The 21,551-nt window shown below is 44.8% G+C and overlaps 1 protein-coding gene across 1 annotated transcript in view; it reads right to left on the reverse strand.

The window, feature by feature from the left end:
• LOC139582535 (ryanodine receptor 3-like) overlaps positions 1-21,551 on the reverse strand; it is a 272,990-nt gene that overhangs the window by 91,166 nt on the left and 160,273 nt on the right. The window contains exons 45-53 of the mRNA XM_071412622.1: positions 17,789-17,921; positions 15,971-16,074; positions 14,414-14,549; positions 13,225-13,408; positions 11,886-11,991; positions 10,792-10,912; positions 9,064-9,233; positions 5,873-6,093; positions 5,485-5,575 (exon numbers count right to left, since the gene is read on the reverse strand). Of these exons, the coding sequence (XP_071268723.1) occupies positions 5,485-5,575; positions 5,873-6,093; positions 9,064-9,233; positions 10,792-10,912; positions 11,886-11,991; positions 13,225-13,408; positions 14,414-14,549; positions 15,971-16,074; positions 17,789-17,921 (1,266 nt within the window). The remainder of the gene's footprint in view (positions 1-5,484; positions 5,576-5,872; positions 6,094-9,063; positions 9,234-10,791; positions 10,913-11,885; positions 11,992-13,224; positions 13,409-14,413; positions 14,550-15,970; positions 16,075-17,788; positions 17,922-21,551) is intronic.

The following is a 21,551-nucleotide window of genomic DNA, read 5'->3' on the forward strand; positions in this document are numbered from 1 at the left end:
AATTCAGAAAAGAGTTAACATATCTCCCTCCCACTGATTCTAAATTCAGAAAAGAGTTAACATATCTCCCTCCCACTGATTCTAAATTCAGAAAAGAGTTAACATATCTCCCTCCCACTGATTCTAAATTCAGAAAAGAGTTAACATATCTCCCTCCCACTGATTCTAAATTCAGAAAAGAGTTAACATATCTCCCTCCCACTGATTCTAAATTCAGAAAAGAGTTAACATATCTCCCTCCCACTGATTCTAAATTCAGAAAAGAGTTAACATATCTCCCTCCCACTGATTCTAAATTCAGAAAAGAGTTAACATATCTCCCTCCCAATGATTCTAAATTCAGAAAAGAGTTAACATATCTCCCTCCCACTGATTCTAAATTCAGAAAAGAGTTAACATATCTCCCTCCCACTGAATCTAAATTCAGAAAAGAGTTAACATATCTCCCTCCCACTGATTCTAAATTCAGAAAAGAGTTAACATATCTCCCTCCCACTGATTCTAAATTCAGAAAAGAGTTAACATATCTCCCTCCCACTGATTCTAAATTCAGAAAAGAGTTAACATATCTCCCTCCCACTGATTCTAAATTCAGAAAAGAGTTAACATATCTCCCTCCCACTGATTCTAAATTCAGAAAAGAGTTAACATATCTCCCTCCCACTGATTCTAAATTCAGAAAAGAGTTAACATATCTCCCTCCCACTGATTCTAAATTCAGAAAAGAGTTAACATATCTCCCTCCCACTGATTCTAAATTCAGAAAAGAGTTAACATATCTCCCTCCCAATGATTCTAAATTCAGAAAAGAGTTAACATATCTCCCTCCCACTGATTCTAAATTCAGAAAAGAGTTAACATATCTCCCTCCCACTGATTCTAAATTCAGAAAAGAGTTAACATATCTCCCTCCCACTGATTCTAAATTCAGAAAAGAGTTAACATATCTCCCTCCCACTGATTCTAAATTCAGAAAAGAGTTAACATATCTCCCTCCCACTGATTCTAAATTCAGAAAAGAGTTAACATATCTCCCTCCCACTGATTCTAAATTCAGAAAAGAGTTAACATATCTCCCTCCCACTGATTCTAAATTCAGAAAAGAGTTAACATATCTCCCTCCCACTGATTCTAAATTCAGAAAAGAGTTAACATATCTCCCTCCCACTGATTCTAAATTCAGAAAAGAGTTAACATATCTCCCTCCCACTGATTCTAAATTCAGAAAAGAGTTAACATATCTCCCTCCCACTGATTCTAAATTCAGAAAAGAGTTAACATATCTCCCTCCCACTGATTCTAAATTCAGAAAAGAGTTAACATATCTCCCTCCCACTGATTCTAAATTCAGAAAAGAGTTAACATATCTCCCTCCCACTGATTCTAAATTCAGAAAAGAGTTAACATATCTCCCTCCCACTGATTCTAAATTCAGAAAAGAGTTAACATATCTCCCTCCCACTGATTCTAAATTCAGAAAAGAGTTAACATATCTCCCTCCCACTGATTCTAAATTCAGAAAAGAGTTAACATATCTCCCTCCCACTGATTCTAAATTCAGAAAAGAGTTAACATATCTCCCTCCCACTGATTCTAAATTCAGAAAAGAGTTAACATATCTCCCTCCCACTGATTCTAAATTCAGAAAAGAGTTAACATATCTCCCTCCCACTGATTCTAAATTCAGAAAAGAGTTAACATATCTCCCTCCCACTGATTCTAAATTCAGAAAAGAGTTAACATATCTCCCTCCCACTGATTCTAAATTCAGAAAAGAGTTAACATATCTCCCTCCCACTGATTCTAAATTCAGAAAAGAGTTAACATATCTCCCTCCCAATGATTCTAAATTCAGAAAAGAGTTAACATATCTCCCTCCCACTGATTCTAAATTCAGAAAAGAGTTAACATATCTCCCTCCCACTGATTCTAAATTCAGAAAAGAGTTAACATATCTCCCTCCCACTGATTCTAAATTCAGAAAAGAGTTAACATATCTCCCTCCCACTGATTCTAAATTCAGAAAAGAGTTAACATATCTCCCTCCCACTGATTCTAAATTCAGAAAAGAGTTAACATATCTCCCTCCCACTGATTCTAAATTCAGAAAAGAGTTAACATATCTCCCTCCCACTGATTCTAAATTCAGAAAAGAGTTAACATATCTCCCTCCCACTGATTCTAAATTCAGAAAAGAGTTAACATATCTCCCTCCCACTGATTCTAAATTCAGAAAAGAGTTAACATATCTCCCTCCCACTGATTCTAAATTCAGAAAAGAGTTAACATATCTCCCTCCCAATGATTCTAAATTCAGAAAAGAGTTAACATATCTCCCTCCCACTGATTCTAAATTCAGAAAAGAGTTAACATATCTCCCTCCCACTGAATCTAAATTCAGAAAAGAGTTAACATATCTCCCTCCCACTGATTCTAAATTCAGAAAAGAGTTAACATATCTCCCTCCCACTGATTCTAAATTCAGAAAAGAGTTAACATATCTCCCTCCCACTGATTCTAAATTCAGAAAAGAGTTAACATATCTCCCTCCCACTGATTCTAAATTCAGAAAAGAGTTAACATATCTCCCTCCCACTGATTCTAAATTCAGAAAAGAGTTAACATATCTCCCTCCCACTGATTCTAAATTCAGAAAAGAGTTAACATATCTCCCTCCCACTGATTCTAAATTCAGAAAAGAGTTAACATATCTCCCTCCCACTGATTCTAAATTCAGAAAAGAGTTAACATATCTCCCTCCCAATGATTCTAAATTCAGAAAAGAGTTAACATATCTCCCTCCCACTGATTCTAAATTCAGAAAAGAGTTAACATATCTCCCTCCCACTGATTCTAAATTCAGAAAAGAGTTAACATATCTCCCTCCCACTGATTCTAAATTCAGAAAAGAGTTAACATATCTCCCTCCCACTGATTCTAAATTCAGAAAAGAGTTAACATATCTCCCTCCCACTGATTCTAAATTCAGAAAAGAGTTAACATATCTCCCTCCCACTGATTCTAAATTCAGAAAAGAGTTAACATATCTCCCTCCCACTGATTCTAAATTCAGAAAAGAGTTAACATATCTCCCTCCCACTGATTCTAAATTCAGAAAAGAGTTAACATATCTCCCTCCCACTGATTCTAAATTCAGAAAAGAGTTAACATATCTCCCTCCCACTGATTCTAAATTCAGAAAAGAGTTAACATATCTCCCTCCCACTGATTCTAAATTCAGAAAAGAGTTAACATATCTCCCTCCCACTGATTCTAAATTCAGAAAAGAGTTAACATATCTCCCTCCCACTGATTCTAAATTCAGAAAAGAGTTAACATATCTCCCTCCCACTGATTCTAAATTCAGAAAAGAGTTAACATATCTCCCTCCCACTGATTCTAAATTCAGAAAAGAGTTAACATATCTCCCTCCCACTGATTCTAAATTCAGAAAAGAGTTAACATATCTCCCTCCCACTGATTCTAAATTCAGAAAAGAGTTAACATATCTCCCTCCCACTGATTCTAAATTCAGAAAAGAGTTAACATATCTCCCTCCCACTGATTCTAAATTCAGAAAAGAGTTAACATATCTCCCTCCCACTGATTCTAAATTCAGAAAAGAGTTAACATATCTCCCTCCCACTGATTCTAAATTCAGAAAAGAGTTAACATATCTCCCTCCCACTGATTCTAAATTCAGAAAAGAGTTAACATATCTCCCTCCCACTGATTCTAAATTCAGAAAAGAGTTAACATATCTCCCTCCCACTGATTCTAAATTCAGAAAAGAGTTAACATAACTCCCTCCCACTGATTCTAAATTCAGAAAAGAGTTAACATATCTCCCTCCCACTGATTCTAAATTCAGAAAAGAGTTAACATATCTCCCTCCCACTGATTCTAAATTCAGAAAAGAGTTAACATATCTCCCTCCCACTGATTCTAAATTCAGAAAAGAGTTAACATATCTCCCTCCCACTGATTCTAAATTCAGAAAAGAGTTAACATATCTCCCTCCCAATGATTCTAAATTCAGAAAAGAGTTAACATATCTCCCTCCCACTGATTCTAAATTCAGAAAAGAGTTAACATATCTCCCTCCCACTGATTCTAAATTCAGGTATTTGTACCCCTGTCTTCTTCCAAACGGTTGGAAGTCAATTAATTATTCAAATCAATATCCTGTTAAAATTCTGCAAATGAACGTACATGTAGGTAAACGTCTGTTTCCTGTTTAAATGAATGTTCTAGGTACAGTATGTACTCGACATGTACTTGTACTAGATACCGTGTTATTAGCTAGGAGTGAGACAGACGTGTCATCAGACAGCGGTCACACCTACAGTATATCAGCCCCCCCCCCCCCCCCCCCCCACCCAGGGGAAAGAGAGAGACAGAAAACTACAACTAGTAGAAACTGAGATGAAGAGAGGAAGTAAAGACTTCTTGTTTATGTGAGCGGAGGGAGGGAGAGAGGGAGAGGAGGGAGGGAGAGAGGGAGAGGAGGGAGGGAGGCAAGGGGTGTCAACCGAGCTGTTCTCACCCATACCAACAAGGGGGGGGGACTAGTGTTGACAAACCCTCAGGCCCCTTACGGTACTCTGTGAGTATGGGATCTTACCCTGAGTGGCATCGTGCAGTACTCTGTGAGAATGGGATCTTACCCTGAGTGGTATCGTGCAGTACTCTGTGAGAATGGGATCTTACCCTGAGTGGCATCTTGCAGTACTCTGTGAGAATAGGATCTTACCCTGAGTGGCATCTTGCAGTACTCTGTGAGTATGGGATCTTACCCTGAGTGGCATCTTGCAGTACTCTGTGAGAATGGGATCTTACCCTGAGTGGCATCTTGCAGTACTCTGTGAGAATGGGATCTTACCCTGAGTGGCATCTTGCAGTACTCTGTGAGTATGGGATCTTACCCTGAGTGGCATCTTGCAGTACTCTGTGAGAATGGGATCTTACCCTGAGTGGCATCTTGCAGTACTCTGTGAGAATGGGATCTTACCCTGAGTGGCATCTTGCAGTACTCTGTGAGGATGGGGTCTTACCCTGAGTGGCATCTTGCAGTACTCTGTGAGAATGGGATCTTACCCTGAGTGGCATCTTGCAGTACTCTGTGAGAATGGGATCTTACCCTGAGTGGCATCTTGCAGTACTCTGTGAGAATGGGATCTTACCCTGAGTGGCATCTTGCAGTACTCTGTGAGAATGGGATCTTACCCTGAGTGGCATCTTGCAGTACTCTGTGAGGATGGGATCTTACCCTGAGTGGCATCTTGCAGTACTCTGTGAGGATGGGGTCTTACCCTGAGTGGCATCTTGCAGTACTCTGTGAGAATGGGATCTTACCCTGAGTGGCATCTTGCAGTACTCTGTGAGAATGGGATCTTACCCTGAGTGGCATCTTGCAGTACTCTGTGAGAATGGGATCTTACCCTGAGTGGCATCTTGCAGTACTCTGTGAGAATGGGATCTTACCCTGAGTGGCATCTTGCAGTACTCTGTCAACAAGGGAACATCAAACACCAGACGTCTCAGCAGCTGCTGCATCATGGAGGGACGCAGGTGTCTGTAGGGCAGCAAGGGAAGAGAAACATGTGATTGACACATACAGTCAAATATGAGGATATCTCAGGTTGGAATATAAGACTCTGACTAGTAATTCTGGAATACCAATGAATTTTGTGAAAATTATTGGAATTTTGCAACCCTAGCTTTGACCTAAAGCTACCACATATTGGTCGACAACTGGGAACCCAATAGTTACAGGAGACTCCAGGACATCAGCACGGCCTTAGAGGTCCACGGAGGGGTTTTAGGGGACTGAGAGGTTCATAACATGGTGTGAGTCTTTGTTAATACTTACTTGCAGATGGCGAGCAAACACTCCTCGATAGAGTCTCTTTGGGCCTTGGTGAGGGAGCGTCCCTTGGACAGCCGATAGATAGTGTGGAGGGTAGAGTCAATGAGCGCCGCGTAGTGCTCCGTACCCGAGAACTGGTCAGCACACCTGGTCAGCAGGGGAAGCAGGGCCGAACCAATGTACCTGTTCATGGCCAGAGCCGTCTCTGTGGTGCTTAACACATCCTAGAGCCAGAGGACAGAATTTACATGAGAGTGAATGAGAGCGGACAGACCAGAGGCTGGATTTCTTGACTCAATTCCTTTGAGTCGGGTTATTTATGGCTCAGTTTCTCCCTAAAGCATCAAGACAGCGCCCACAAACTACTGGTTCTGGACTGGTTCTGGACGTCTACAGGCGGTTATGTGTTCCAACCTAGCACTAACCCAACTAACCACTGTAAAACAACAACTTAACCACTGTAAACAACAACTACTACCCACTGTAAACAACAACTAACCACTGTAAAACATCAACTAACCACTGTAAACAATGACTAACCACTGTAAACAACGACTAACCACTGTAAACAACGACTAACCACTGTAAACAACAACTAACCACTGTAAACAACGACTAACCACTGTAAACAACGACTAACCACTGTAAACAACAACTACTACCCACTGTAAACAACGACTAACCACTGTAAACAACGACTAACCACTGTAAACAACGACTAACCACTGTAAACAACGACTAACCACTGTAAACAACATATACTAACCACTGTAAACAACATCTACTAACCACTGTAAACAATATCTACTAATCACTGTAAACAACATCTACTAACCACTGTAAACAACAACTACTAATCACTGTAAACAACAACTACTAACCACTGTAAACAAACAACTAATCACTGTAAACAACTACTAACCACTGTAAACAACAACTAATCACTGTAAACAACAACTAACCACTGTAAACAACTACTAGCCTCTGTAAACAACTACACCCCACTGTAAACAACTACACCCCACTGTAAACAACTACTAACCACTGTAAACAACTACTAATCACTGTAAACAACAACTACTAACCACTGTAAACAACAACTACTAACCACTGTAAACAACAACTATCCACTATAAACAACTATTAGTGTCACGACTTCCACCGAAGTCAGTTCCTCTCCTTGTTCGGGCAGCGTTCGGCGGTCGGCGTCACCTGTCTTCTAGCCATCATCGATCCACTTTTCATTTTCCATTTATTTCGTCTTGTTTTCCTACACACCTGGTTCTCATTTCCCTCATTAAGTGTTGTGTATTTAACCCTCTGTTCCCCCCATGTCCTTGTGTGGAATTGTTTGTTTGTAGTGCTTGTGCACATGTTTACTGGTGTGCGTCGGGTTTTGTACCCATGTTGGGTATTTCTTTATGCCGTTGGTTTTGAAATTAAGCTGCTCCGGCTATTACCTAGTTCTGCTCTCCTGCGTCTGACTTCACTGCCACCAGTTACACACCCCTTTACAATTAGAGAGAATCTCAGCACGTGAAGTACACAACCATACATCAAGAGACTGTTTGGTTCCCCCTGTGAGTCAGATGATATCCCTGAGGTCACGGTGACCCCTAAGGCAGACTGTTTGGTTCCCCCTGTGAGTCAGATGATATCCCTGAGGCCACGGTGACCCCTAAGGCAGACTGTTTGGTTCCCCCTGTGAGTCAGATGATATCCCTGAGGCCACGGTGACCCCTAAGGCAGACTGTTTGGTTCCCCCTGTGAGTCAGATAATATCCCTGAGGTCACGGTGACATCTAAGGCAGACTGTTGTAGCAGGTATTGAGATAAATGGCGACTGTCAGCATCACTTTCTCTCTCTCTCTCCCAAAGGATTATGGGTAAATGCAATTACAGAGGTCCGTCACATGGCGATGGTCTCCCATTGCTACAGCCTCCGTGCCAGCATGGGGAATACTACTCCTCTCCCTCAGGACAAGACAGAGCTGGGATGAAAGCAGTTTTATCTCCTTTTTCAGAGGATGATGAGTAAAAAAGACCACGCACTAAGATCCAACAGACTTTTCTCAAAATACATCAGAGAGAAGTTTGTTGTGGTGGATCCTCATTTAACTTGATTCACATGGAGAAGCAGCAGTCAATATTTACCCAGTAAAAATAACAACTCATCAACTCTGTGATTGTCGTCATTAGAGTATTTTGATAAACATGTTGTTACACATACAAGAAGTCAGTACACGCTATGGGGAGAGGATTAATTAACACATATATTGATTGATTGGTGATTGATATATGAATGTTTGTTGTGTTTTCTCATTGTCTGACTGACTGACGACAGACCGAACGAAGGCTCAGTCCTACAGTGTCCAGGAAAGCCTGACTGACTGGTTCACTGACTGACTGACTGGCTGGCTGGCTGACTGACTGACTGGCTGACTGGCTGACTGGCTGGCTGACGTTCACAGACTAACTGACTGGTTCACAGACTGACTGAGTTGTTCACTGACTGACTGACTGGCTGACTGACTACCTGGCTGACTGACTGACTGAGTTGTTCACTGACTGACTGACTGGCTGGCTGACTGGCTGGCTGACTGAATGGTTCACAGACTGACTGACTGGTTCACAGACTGACTGACTTGTTCACTGACTGACTGACTGGTTCATTGACTGACTGGTTCACTGACTGACTGACAGGTTCACTGACTGACTGACTGGTTCACTGACTGACTGGTTCACTGACTGGCTGACTGGTTCACTGACTGGCTGACTGACTGGTTCACTGACTGACTTGCTGGCTGGTTCACTGATTGACTGAGTGGTTCACAGGCTGACTGAGTGGTTCACAGACTGACTGACTGACTGACTGACTGACTGGTTCACTGACTGGCTGACTGACTGGTTCACTGACTGACTGACTGACTGACTGGGTTACTGACAGACTGACTGGTTCACTGACTGACTGACTGGTTCACTGAGTGACTGAGTGACTGACTCATTGACTGATTCACTGACTGGTTCACTGACTGAGTGACTGAGTGACTGACTCATTGACTGGTTCACTGACTGAGTGAGTGGTTCACAGACTGACTGAGTGGTTCACTGACTGAGTGACTGACTCATTGACTGGTTCACTGACTGGTTTACTGACTGAAGGACTGATAGATTGATTTGTCTCTCCTACTCACCGTGTCCAGGGAGGCGGAGGCGCGGAGGTCAGGCAGGAAGCCCACCTCCAACAGGTGTAGCAGGAAGCTCTGGTCCTCCACGCCGTACACACGGTCCAGAAACAACACCATGGGGGCCTTGTGGTCCGGACAGAAACTAGCCGACATGTCTGGCTCTGTCACACTACCGTCTGGGGGTGGAGGAGTAGGTACAGGAGGAAGAGGGGGAGATAGAGGAGGAGGTAGAGGAGGAGGAAGAGGAGGAGATAGAGGAGGAGGTAGAGGAGGAGATAGAGGAGGGTGTAGAGGAGGAAGAGGAGGAGGTAGAGGAGGAGATAGAGGAGGGGGTAGAGGAGGAAGAGGAGGAGGTAGAGGAGGAGATAGAGGAGGGGGTAGAGGGGGAGATAGAGGAGGAGGTAGAGGAGGATATAGAGGAGGAGGTAGAGGAGGAGATAGAGGAGGGGGTAGAGGAGGAAGAGGAGGAGGTAGAGGAGGAGATAGAGGAGGGGGTAGAGGAGGAGATAGAGGAGGAATAGGAGGTGGTAGAGGAGGAAAAGGAGGAGGTAGAGGAGGAGATAGAGGATGATATAGAGGAGGTAGTGGAGGAGGTAGAGGAGGAAGAGGAGGAGGTAGAGGAGGAAGATGAGGAGGTAGAAGAGGAAGAAGTGTAGGTAGAGGAGGAAGAGGAGGAGGAGGAAGGGGATGTAAAGGAGTTAGAGGAGGAAGAGCAAGTATAAGAGGAGGTAGAGGAGGAGGAAGAGGAGGAGGAAGATCAGGTAGAGGATGAGGAGGCAACAAAAATAAACCGATTTATAGAAGTGGTGAGAGGACAGAGGAAGTTAAGTCGTTCCACTAACACAGCATGGTGTCAATGGAAAGATAAGAAAGGAGAAGTGTAGAGCTCAGTAAGGTTTCACGTAGAATGAGACGTAACATAATCTACCAGGTTTAATACACGCTGGGAAAAGAAACACGTTATCTGAAAAAACACTGAGTGTGTGGAGAGCAGACTAGGACAAGCAGAGAGAAGTCATTTGAAAAAGTAATTTACAGTCTAATGAAGGATCTCTTGGGAGAATACTTCACTTTAGGAAACAGATTATAGAGGGAGAGGGGTGGCAGAAGAAGTTCACTCAATAAGAAAGATACTGTATGCTTTCTCATTAGAACTTATCATGAAGAAAATTGAAAATGGGAAAGGTTGATTGGATTTTTGCCAAAGAAGTCTATAGTTACTACTCCACTACAAACACATTTTCCGTGCTGCGACTTCATATACTATAACCAAACATGACAACTTTTAGATAAAGTACAAATTGGTTAAGCGAAGACCTTGCAGTCGGCAGTATTTCTTGTTCGGTGGAAACGTGGACTGAGAAATGGGTAGAGACTTACTCCTCAAGATGTAAGCAGAACCCAACCAGGAAAATGTCAGAGCATTTACCTCATGCGACTGACAGGTTTCTGTTGTAGCCCAAGATGTGGCTGTGAGTGGAATGGGATATAAAAGCTCTGGTACCACAAGATGAACCTTGTACTACAGTGTAACATGTGCTTACCATTAAAACACAGCAGGGTCTTGCTGACTAGAATCACATTGTTTACATGTTACTTCACCATTCTTAATCAACAGAGGAATGTTTCCACACAACTCATTCAAATATCAACCTAAACGTTAGGATACAAATGTTTTGATACAACATGTTAAAATAGGACTTTAATCTGAGCTCTTTAGTCATTAGGTCCTACCTTTATTGACGATGGGCATCTTGAGCGGTATACTGATGATGCCCACCAGGTCTGTGGTAGGAACCAGAGAGCGCAGGATGGCCCGGATACGCAATGCCTCGCCTTTACCCTTGTTGATCAACTGAGAGAGAGGGGGAGAGAGAGGGAGGAGGAGAGGAAGAAGGACGGGAGAGAGGGGAGGGATAGGGAGAGAGAGAGGGGGAGGGATAGGGAGAGAGAGAGAGGGAGGGAGAGAGGGGGAGGGATAGGGAGAGAGAGAGAGAGAGAGAGAGGGATAGGGAGAGAGAAGGAAGGAGGGATAGGGAGAGGGATAGGGAGAGAGAGGGAGGGAGAGAAGGAGGGATAGGGAGAGAGAGGGGGAGGGATAGGGATAGGGAGAGAGAGAGGGAGGAAGAGAGGGGGAGGGATAGGGAGAGAGAGAGAGAGAGCGAGAGAGAGAAAGAGAAAGAGAGAGGGAGGGATAGGGAGAGAGAAGGAAGGAGGGAGAGGGATAGGGAGAGAGAGGGAGGGACATGGAGAGAGGGAGAGAAGGAGGGATAGGGAGAGAGAGAGGTAGGGAGGGATAGGGAGAGAGAGAGGGAGAGAGAGAGGGAGGGATAGGGAGAGAGAGGAGGGAGAGATAGCGAGAGAGAGAGGGGGAGAGAGAGAGAGAGAGAGAGAGAGAGAGAGAGAGAGAGAGAGAGAGAGAGAGAGAGAGAGAGAGAGAGAGAGAGAGAGAGAGAGAGAGAGAGAGAGAGCAGCACAGTGCATGGAGGACTGTGAACGGTGCTGAAGTGTCGCTGATAATATGTTGATGATGAATCTGGGGGGTAAGGGCAGCATGCCAAACAGACAGAAGAGGAGAAAGACGAGGCACTGATCTGACTTCTGCAGCTGTGAACAAACCATAAACTTCCTCAGGGTCACCAGAAACATTAGCCCTCACACATCGTTGGTCCGATAACTCAGGACATGTTTAAACAGTTGCTTCTTTTTTCCCATTGACCTTGATGCTGTTTCACTCAGGTATCTCAAGATTGTATCTCAATGAGACTATCATCAATAAACAAAGGTTTGATAATAAAAAAGAAAGAATAAAAGGTGTTGTCACTCACGTGCATCTCAGGGGCGCAGCGTCCCAGCAGGTCAATAAGGGCAGAGTAAAAGGACATGATGGCGTTTCCTGTGTGGGCAACCTCTTCCTCCTCATCCTCACCAGACCTAGGTGACACAGATAAACAAGACATAGATAAACCAGACACAGATAAACAAGTCCCTTCTAATGAGTCTAAAGGTCATCTCTAGATGTACGGCTAAATTCCTCCCTAACTGAATAAATAAAGCTCACGGTTTTAAAAAGCTCCACAGCAGATTGTCAGATTCCACTTCAACCACCCCTATCCATCTGCATTTCTTGTAAAATAATTGAATTGAAGCTCAACCTTGAATTTAAGCTCAACCTGGAATTGAAGCTCAACCTTGAATTGAAGCTCAACCTTGAATTGAAGCTCAACCTTGAATTGAAGCTCAACCTTGAATTAAAGCTCAACCGTGAATTGAAGCTCAACCGTGAATTGAAGCTCAACCTGGAATTGAAGCTCAACCTTGAATTTAAGCTCAACCTTGAAATTAAAGCTCAACCGTGAATTGAAGCTCAACCTTGAATTGAAGCTCAACCTTGAATTGAAGCTCAACCTTGAATTAAAGCTCAACCGTGAATTGAAGCTCAACCTTGAATTAAAGCTCAACCGTGAATTAAAGCTCAACCTTGAAATTGAAGCTCAACCTTGAATTTAAGCTCAACCGTGAATTGAAGCTCAACCGTGAATTAAAGCTTAACCTTGAAATTAAAGCTCAACCTTGAATTGAAGCTCAACCTTGAAATTAAAGCTCAACAATGATTTGAAGCTCAACCTTGAATTAAAGCTCAACCTTGAATTGAAGCTCAACCTTGAATTGAAGCTCAACCTTGAATTGAAGCTCAACCTGTCACGACTTCCGCCGAAGTCGGTCCCTCTCCTTGTTTGGGCGGTGTTCGACGGTCGACGTCACCGGTCTTCTAGCCATCGCCGATCCACCTTTCATTTTCCATTTGTTTTGTATTGTCTTCCCACACACCTAGTTTCAATTCCATCATTACATGTTGTGTATTTAACACTATGTTCCCCCCATGTCCTTGTCCCGGAATTGTTTATTGTAGTGCTTGTGCACGTTATGCTGGTGTGCAACGGGTTTTGTTTACCCATTGATGTATGGATCTGTTTACGGTGGTTTTGTTTATTAAACTGTGCCGTTGGAAATCAGTTTTTGCTCTCCTGCGTCTGACTTCTCTGCCGCCAGTACGCACCCCCTACACAACATTAAATTGTCTTCCATATTCCTTCCACTACTCAATGATCCTATGTTAATTATAAAGGTGTCATCTGATGGTGAGTGATTGAGAGATTGAATTACCCAGAAGGTTCTCCATCGGCTGTAGAGGGCAGGTCCAGAGCAGGGTCCTCAGATATCTTAATGGCTTCCAGCATGGCCGCCAGCAGGCCGTTGCCCCCCTCTCCCCTCAGAGCGGGACCAAAACACTCCGGACGCCTGATCAGCAGCTTCACCACCGTGTTAGAGTTCTCCTCTACACTCTCACCTGCAGGGAGGGAGGGAGGGAGGGGGAGGGAGGGAGGGAGGGAGGGAGGGGGGGATGGAGGGAGGGAGGGAGGGAGGGAGGGAGAGAGGGAGGGAGGGAGAGAGGGATGGAGGGAGGGATGGAGGGAGGGAGGGAGAGAGGGATGGAGGGAGGGAGGGAGGGAGGGAGGGAGGGAGGGAGGGAGGGAGGGAGGGAGGGAGGGAGGGAGGGAGGGAGGGATGGATGGAGGGAGGGAGAGAGGGATGGAGGGAGGGAGGGAGGGAGGGAGAGAGAGATGGATGGAGGGAGGGAGGGAGGGAGGGAGGGAGAGAGGGATGGAGGGAGGGAGGGAGGGAGGGAGGGAGGGAGGGAGGGAGGGAGGGAGGGAGGGAGAGAGAGAGGGATGGAGGGAGGGAGGGAGGGAGGGAGGGAGGGATGGAGGGATGGAGGGAGAGAGGGATGGAGGGAGGGAGGGAGGTAGAGAGGGATGGAGAGAGGGATGGAGGGAGGGAGAGAGGGAGGGAGGGAGGGAGGGAGGGAGGGAGGGATGGAGGGAGGGAGGGAGGGAGGGAGGGAGGGAGGGAGGGAGGGAGGGAGGGAAAAGGAATCAGGGGGGGATGGAGGTGGGGGGGGATGGAGTCAGGGAGGGGGGAGGGAGGGGTGGAGAAAGGAGGAGAGCGGCAATTAGGAAAAAAGGAAGGGAGAGGAAGGGATTGGGAGAGGTTCATTACTAATGTACATTGAAAAAGATAAACAGCCAATCCACCACCAATGGTTTATCCACTTCATCCTCAGAGAGTAACTGGACTTAAAAACTCTCTCTCTCTCTCTCTCTGGCCCTCTCTCTCTCACTCTGGCCCTCTCTCTCTCTCTCTGGCCCTCTCTCTCTGCCTCTGCCCCTCTCTCTCTGCCTCTGCCCTTCTCTCTCTGCCTCTGCCCTTCTCTCTCTGCCTCTGCCCCTCTCTCCCTATTTATGTCTATCTCTCTCCCTTTCTCTCTTTCTCTCTCTTTTTCTATCTGACGTACCGTTGCTGAAGACAGCGAAGCGGAGGAAGGACAGGTATCTCTCTCCCTCTATGGGGTTCCAGCCAATGTCAGGATATCCTTTAGCCAGGAGCATGACACAGCTCTGCAGCCCACAGCCTGCCAGGTAGGTTACCACCTGAATACAGAAACACCTTGGTGAGTCCTTCAGCACTCTACTACACAGTCCATGTGCAATCATCACTCAAGTCAGTCATGCCAGAATCAGGGACTGACAGTGACAGCCTGTATATGTGTATTATATAATGTGCAGGTGAAGTCGAGGGATGTGTATTATATAATGGGCAGGTGAAGTCGACAGATGTGTATCATATAATGGACAGGTGAGGTTGAGGGATGTGTATTATATAATGGGCAGGTGAAGTCGACAGATGTGTATTATATAATGGGCAGGTGAAGTCGACAGATGTGTATTATATAATGGGCAGGTGAAGTCGAGGGATGTGTATTATATAATGGACAGGTGAAGTCGACAGATGTGTATCATATAATGGACAGGTGAGGTTGAGGGATGTGTATTATATAATGGGCAGGTGAAGTCGACAGATGTGTATTATATAATGTGGCAGGTGAAGTCGACAGATGTGTATTATATAATGGGCAGGTGAAGTTGAGGGATGTGTATTATATAATGGACAGGTGAGGTTGAGGGATGTGTATTATATAATGGGCAGGTGAAGTCGACAGATGTGTATTATATAATGGGCAGGTGAAGTCGAGGGATGTGTATTATATAATGGACAGGTGAAGTCGAGGGATGTGTATTATATAATGGGCAGGTGAAGTCGACAGATGTGTATTATATAATGGACAGGTGAGGTCGAGGGATGTGTATTATATAATGGACAGGTGAAGTCGAGGGATGTGTATTATATAATGGACAGGTGAAGTCGACAGATGTGTATTATATAATGGGCAGGTGAAGTCGAGGGATGTGTATTATATAATGGACAGGTGAAGTCGAGGGATGTGTATTATATAATGGACAGGTGAGGTTGAGGGATGTGTATTATATAATGGACAGGTGAAGTCGACAGATGTGTATTATATAATGGACAGGTGAGGTCGAGGGATGTGTATTATATAATGGGCAGGTGAAGTCGAGGGATGTGTATTATATAATGGACAGGTGAAGTCGAGGGATGTGTATTATATAATGGGCAGGTGAAGTCGACAGATGTGTATTATATAATGGACAGGTGAAGTCGAGGGATGTGTATTATATAATGGACAGGTGAGGTCGAGGGATGTGTATTATATAATGGACAGGTGAAGTCGAGGGATGTGTATTATATAATGGACAGGTGAAGTCGACAGATGTGTATTATATAATGGACAGGTGAGGTTGAGGGATGTGTATTATATAATGGACAGGTGAAGTCGAGGGATGTGTATTATATAATGGACAGGTGAGGTTGAGGGATGTGTATTATATAATGGACAGGTGAAGTCGAGGGATGTGTATTATATAATGGACAGGTGAAGTCGAGGGATGTGTATTATATAATGTGGCAGAGTGACAGACAGTGTGCCTCCCACCTTCTCTAGGTCCGGCTCCTCCAGAGCGAGGGCCAGGCTGTTGTTGTCCATCACTGAAGACGCTGCTACATCCAGCGGAGTAGAACCCCTCATGGCTGGGGAGGCTGAGGAGACAATGGAAGAAAACTAAAACATTTCATTTCCTGCCTCTTGTCTTGAGAAAGGCCACTCGGGCAGAAACGTCAACTGTCATGTTCACTATTGTGGACATGGAATAAACGATACAAGAGCACTTTATTTTTGACACCCACTAAATCTCTCAATTGCAATTAGAGGCAAGGGAGAGACAGACAGGAACAGACATGCACATTCCTGTTCTACCAGCAGGGGGCAGTGTCGCTGCATCTCTTAAACTGCATACCATTTACACCATTACATCAAATCCTGATTCACTTCCTACTTCCAACCTCCCAGCCAGCCATTGATTTGGTTACTTCCCATTAGTGCTGGGGAGTCTGTCTGTCGGGGCCAGTGTATAGTTATGGGATAAATAAGATGTGAGGAACATTTTTTTTGCGACACATTTAGTACAGTCAGCATGTAATATTAATGCTTTGAAACCGTTGCTGCCAAAAGGGCAGTGGCATAAATTACAACGATTTGATTCGAAACACAAACATGGAGATGATTTGAATGTGTGCCCATTAAGTGCTGTTATCTTGAAAAGCCTTTCAGGGGAGGTGTCAGCTGTTCATGTCAGCGGCTATTCGTATATTAATTGTCCTCAGCATATCAGCGCTATAAAATAATTTTAAATCAATTTGAAACGCTTTAGCATCAATTACAACCATTTGCTTCGAAGCCCATACGGAACAGTATATGAGGGTGATTTGTATAGAGAACAGTATATGAGGGTGATTTGTAAAGAGAACAGTATATGAGGGTGATTTGTAAAGAGAACAGTATATGAGGGTGATTTGTAAAGAGAACAGTATATGAGGGTGATTTGTATGTGCCCATTACGTGCTATGATCTTGAGAATGAGACATCTCCTATCACTCACAGTAAGGTTTTCACTTCATCAGCAGCTATTCCTCACAGTCCAACCCTAGTGAGTCATCACTCCATGCACTGCATCCCTAAATAACCCCATCACCCTGTCCTCTCTATCCCTCTCTCTCTCTTTCATTCCAGATCTCCTTCTTTCCATCTCTCCCTTTCTGGATTGCTCTCTCAATATGCTACCTTTTCCCATCTCTCTCCCACCTTCCCTTCTCCATCACTCTCTCTTTGACATCTTAATCTCTCTGTCCTCTACCTGTTTGTCAGTCTCCTCTATTGAAGAGGACAGCGGAGTCCTCTAGTAAAGGGGACAGCTGAGTCCCCTAGTAAAGGGGACAGCTGATTCCTCTAGTGAAGGGGACAGCTGAGTCCTCTAGTAAAGGGGACAGCTGAGTCCTCTAGTAAAGGGGACAGCTGAGTCCTCTAGTAAAGGGGACAGCTGAGTCCTCTAGTAAAGGGGACAGCTGAGTCCTCTAGTAAAGGGGACAGCTGAGTCCTCTAGTGAAGGAGACAGCTGAGTCCTCTAGTGAAGGAGACAGCTGAGTCCTCTAGTGAAGGAGACAGCTGGGTCCTCTAGTGAAGGAGACAGCTGAGTCCTCTAGTGAAGGAGACAGCTGAGTCATCTAGTGAAGGAGACAGCTGAGTCCTCTAGTGAAGGAGACAGCTGAGTCCTCTAGTGAAGGAGACAGCTGAGTCCTCTAGTGAAGGGTACAGCTGAGTCCCCTAGTAAAGGGGACAGCTGAGTTCTCTAGAGACTCCCTCCCTCCCTCCCTCCCTCCCTCTCTGAGCCACCTTCCCCTCTCTCCTGTTACCCACCCAGTCCGACAGAGCTGTTCTCCAGTAGGTAGCTGAGGTGGTCAAACATGGCCTTCTGGTTCTGTCGGCTGATACGACAAAAGTAACACAGGAACCGACAGCAGCTGGCAACCATCTTGGGGAATGCTATCTCCTAAAAAGAGAGAGGGAAACATAACTTTTAACCATATATTATAATGAAAAAAACTATAAACACAACATGTAAAGTGTTGGTCCCATGTTTCATGAGCTAAAATAAAAGCTCCCAGAAATGTTCCATACCTTTGACAACCTTATTTCTCTACGATTTTGTGCACAAATTTGTTTATGTCCCTGTTAGTGAGAATTTCCAAGATAATCCATCCACCTGACAGGTGTGGCATATCAAGAAGCTGATTAAACAACATGATCATCACACATGTGCACCTTGTGCTGGGGTCAATAAAAGGCCACTTAAAATGTGCTGTTTTGTCACACAACACAATGTCACAGATCTTTCAAGTTTTGAAGGAACGTGCAACTTGCATGCTGACTGCAGAAATGTCCACCAGAGCTGTTGCCAGAGAAATAAATGTTTATTTAATCTGCCTCCAACGTCATTTTAGAGAATTTGGCAGTTGGTCCCCCCCGGTCTCACCACAAACCACATGTTACCACGCCAGCCCAGGACCTCCATATCTTGCTTCTTCACCTGTAGGATCGTCTGAGACCAGCCACACGGACAGCTGACGAAACTGGGGAGTATTTCTGTCTGTAATAAACCTTTTGTGGCGAAAAACTCATTCTGATTGTCTGGGCCTGGCTCCCCATTGAGTGGGCATATGCCCTCCCAGGCCCCCCCGTGGCTGTGCCCCTGCCCAGTCATGTGAAATCCATAGATTAGGGCATAATGACTTTACAGTGCATTTCAATTGACTCATTTCCTTATATGAACTGTAATTCAGTATTATCATTGAAATTGTTGCATGTTGCGTTTAAAATTTTTGTTCAGTATAGAATATTACATTATTAGTCTATTTGTTATGACAGAAAAAATATATATTGTTTCTCTTATCTTAACCCCCCCCCCAGAAAACTAGGGCCAAGTAACTTTTATTTAATTTAAATCTTTAATAAATCTGAAGGTAACTTGTTAATGGGAGATACAGTATGTCCTAGAGTGTAACCAAGATCTAGACGGTGTCTGTTTGAGATTGAGATCACAAGTTAGAATGGAGCTCATGTCATGTTGTTGAACCAACATCGTTGAAAACAGCCCCCCCCCCCCCAGCTCAAAGGACCGTTGACAACATTACAACACAGTCCTTCACAACAAACTGTAAATCTGACATATGCTTAAACCTGCTTACAAGCAATGACTTTGGTGGTCCGTATGGGGCACTGAATACACACACAAAGGCACACACACACACACACAAAGGCACACACACACACACACACACAAACGCACCACACACACACACACACTGACATACACTCACACACATGCACAAACACACTGTAAACGACCTGGACAGATCAAGTATCGGCCAACAGTGCAGGAATTCATGTTACTGGTCCTGACTAATGAGATTGCCAACCAGATATGACGGCTTGCGGTCGGTCTGTTTGTCTGTCACTCAGGCTGTCTGGGGAAGCATGGCGTGGTTCAGCTCATGCTTGGCTGTTGGCACAGACAGTGGTATTAAATCATACCCCATTCTTACAGCACATCCCAAAAAGGACTGGCATGAGAGTCCCTGCTCCTCTACCCCTCACATCACATTACCAGACCTGTACCCCCTCCAACCGTCTCCTGGACATACCCCTCCAGCTACCAGACCTGTACCCCCTCCAACCGTCTCCTGGACATACCCCTCCAGCTACCAGACCTGTACCCCCTCCAACCGTCTCCTGGACATACCCCTCCAGCTACCAGACCTGTACCCCCTCCAACCGTCTCCTGGACATACCCCTCCAGCTACCAGACCTGTACCCCCTCCAACCCTCTCCTGGACATACCCCTCCAGCTACCAGACCTGTACCCCCTCCAACCCTCTCCTGGTCATACCCCTCCAGCACCCCTCCACCTACCCTTACCCCCTAACATGTCCTGCCCAACTCCCCTGTATCTCCTTACTCTCTCCTTCTGGGTAGTGAGTGGTAGATCTTGGGTAGGATCCCTATATGTGCTGATGGCTAGGGACTACCTCATAACATATGAACTGGGATCTGGCACATGGGATTCATGTTGCAGATAAACCTGACAGTACAGTGCCTGTATGGCTGTTTACATCACAGCTATTTTGATCTCCTTGGGATCTCCTTGGATTCTTCCCAGACAAACAGTAGTCCTACACTTGGAAAAAATTATAATAAAATATACCTTATCTTGGCACTGTGGCATGGTATGGGCAGCTATTAATCAATTCATTAATAGATAATAGATTAATAGCCTGGAGTTAGAAAGGTTACCTCCTACTTTGAAAGGACAGGAAGTGTTAGCTGTGTACTTGACCAGGCATTCCACATTTAACCCCACCTAGATTTGAACAGCGAAATATACAGTGGGGAGAACAAGTATTTGATACACTGATGATTTTGCAGGTTTTCCTACTTACAAAGCATGTAGAGGTGTGTAATTTTTATCATAGGTACACTTCAACTGTGAGAGACGGAATCTAAAACAAAAATCCAGAAAATCACATTGTATGATTTTTAAGTAATTAATTTGCATTTTATTGCATGACATAAGTATTTGATCACCTACCAACCAGTAAGAATTCCGGCTCTCACAGACCTGTTAGTTTTTCTTTAAGAAGCCCTCCTGTTCTCCACTCATTACCTGTATTAACTGCACCTGTTTGAACTCGTTACCTGTATAAAAGACACCTGTCCACACACTCAATCAAACAGACTCCAACCTCTCCACAATGGCCAAGACCAGAGAGCTGTGTAAGGACATCAGGGATAAAATTGTAGACCTGCACAAGGCTGGGATGGGCTACAGGACAATAGGCAAGCAGCTTGGTGAGAAGGCAACAACTGTTGGCGCAATTATTAGAAGATGGAAGAAGTTCAAGATGACGGTCAATCACCCTCGGTCTGGGGCTCCACGCAAGATCTCACCTCGTGGGGCATCAATGATCATGAGGAAGGTGAGGGATCAGCCCAGAACTACACGGCAGGACCTGGTCAATGACCTGAAGAGAGCTGGGACCACAGTCTCAAAGAAAACCATTAGTAACACACTACGCCGTCATGGATTAAAATCCTGCAGCGCACGCAAGGTCCCCCTGCTCAAGCCAGCGCATGTCCAGGCCCGTCTGAAGTTTGCCAATGACCATCTGGATGATCCAGAGGAGGAATGGGAGAAGGTCATGTGGTCTGATGAGACAAAAATAGAGCTTTTTGGTCTAAACTCTACTCGCCCTGTTTGGAGGAAGAAGAAGGATGAGTACAACCCCAAGAACACCATCCCAACCGTGAAGCATGGAGGTAGAAACATCATTCTCTGGGGATGCTTTTCTGTAAAGGGGACAGGACGACTGCACCGTATTGAGGGGAGGATGGATGGGGCCATGTATCGCGAGATCTTGGCCAACAACCTCCTTCCCTCAGTAAGAGCATTGAAGATGGGTCGTGGCTGGGTCTTCCAGCATGACAACGACCCGAAACATACAGCCAGGGCAACTAAGGAGTGGCTCCGTAAGAAGCATCTCAAGGTCCTGGAGTGGCCTAGCCTGTCTCCAGACCTGAACCCAATAGAAAATCTTTGGAGGGAGCTGAAAGTCCGTATTGCCCA

This window comes from Salvelinus alpinus, chromosome 8 (assembly GCF_045679555.1).
Source record: "Salvelinus alpinus chromosome 8, SLU_Salpinus.1, whole genome shotgun sequence".
Taxonomy (NCBI): domain Eukaryota; kingdom Metazoa; phylum Chordata; class Actinopteri; order Salmoniformes; family Salmonidae; genus Salvelinus; species Salvelinus alpinus.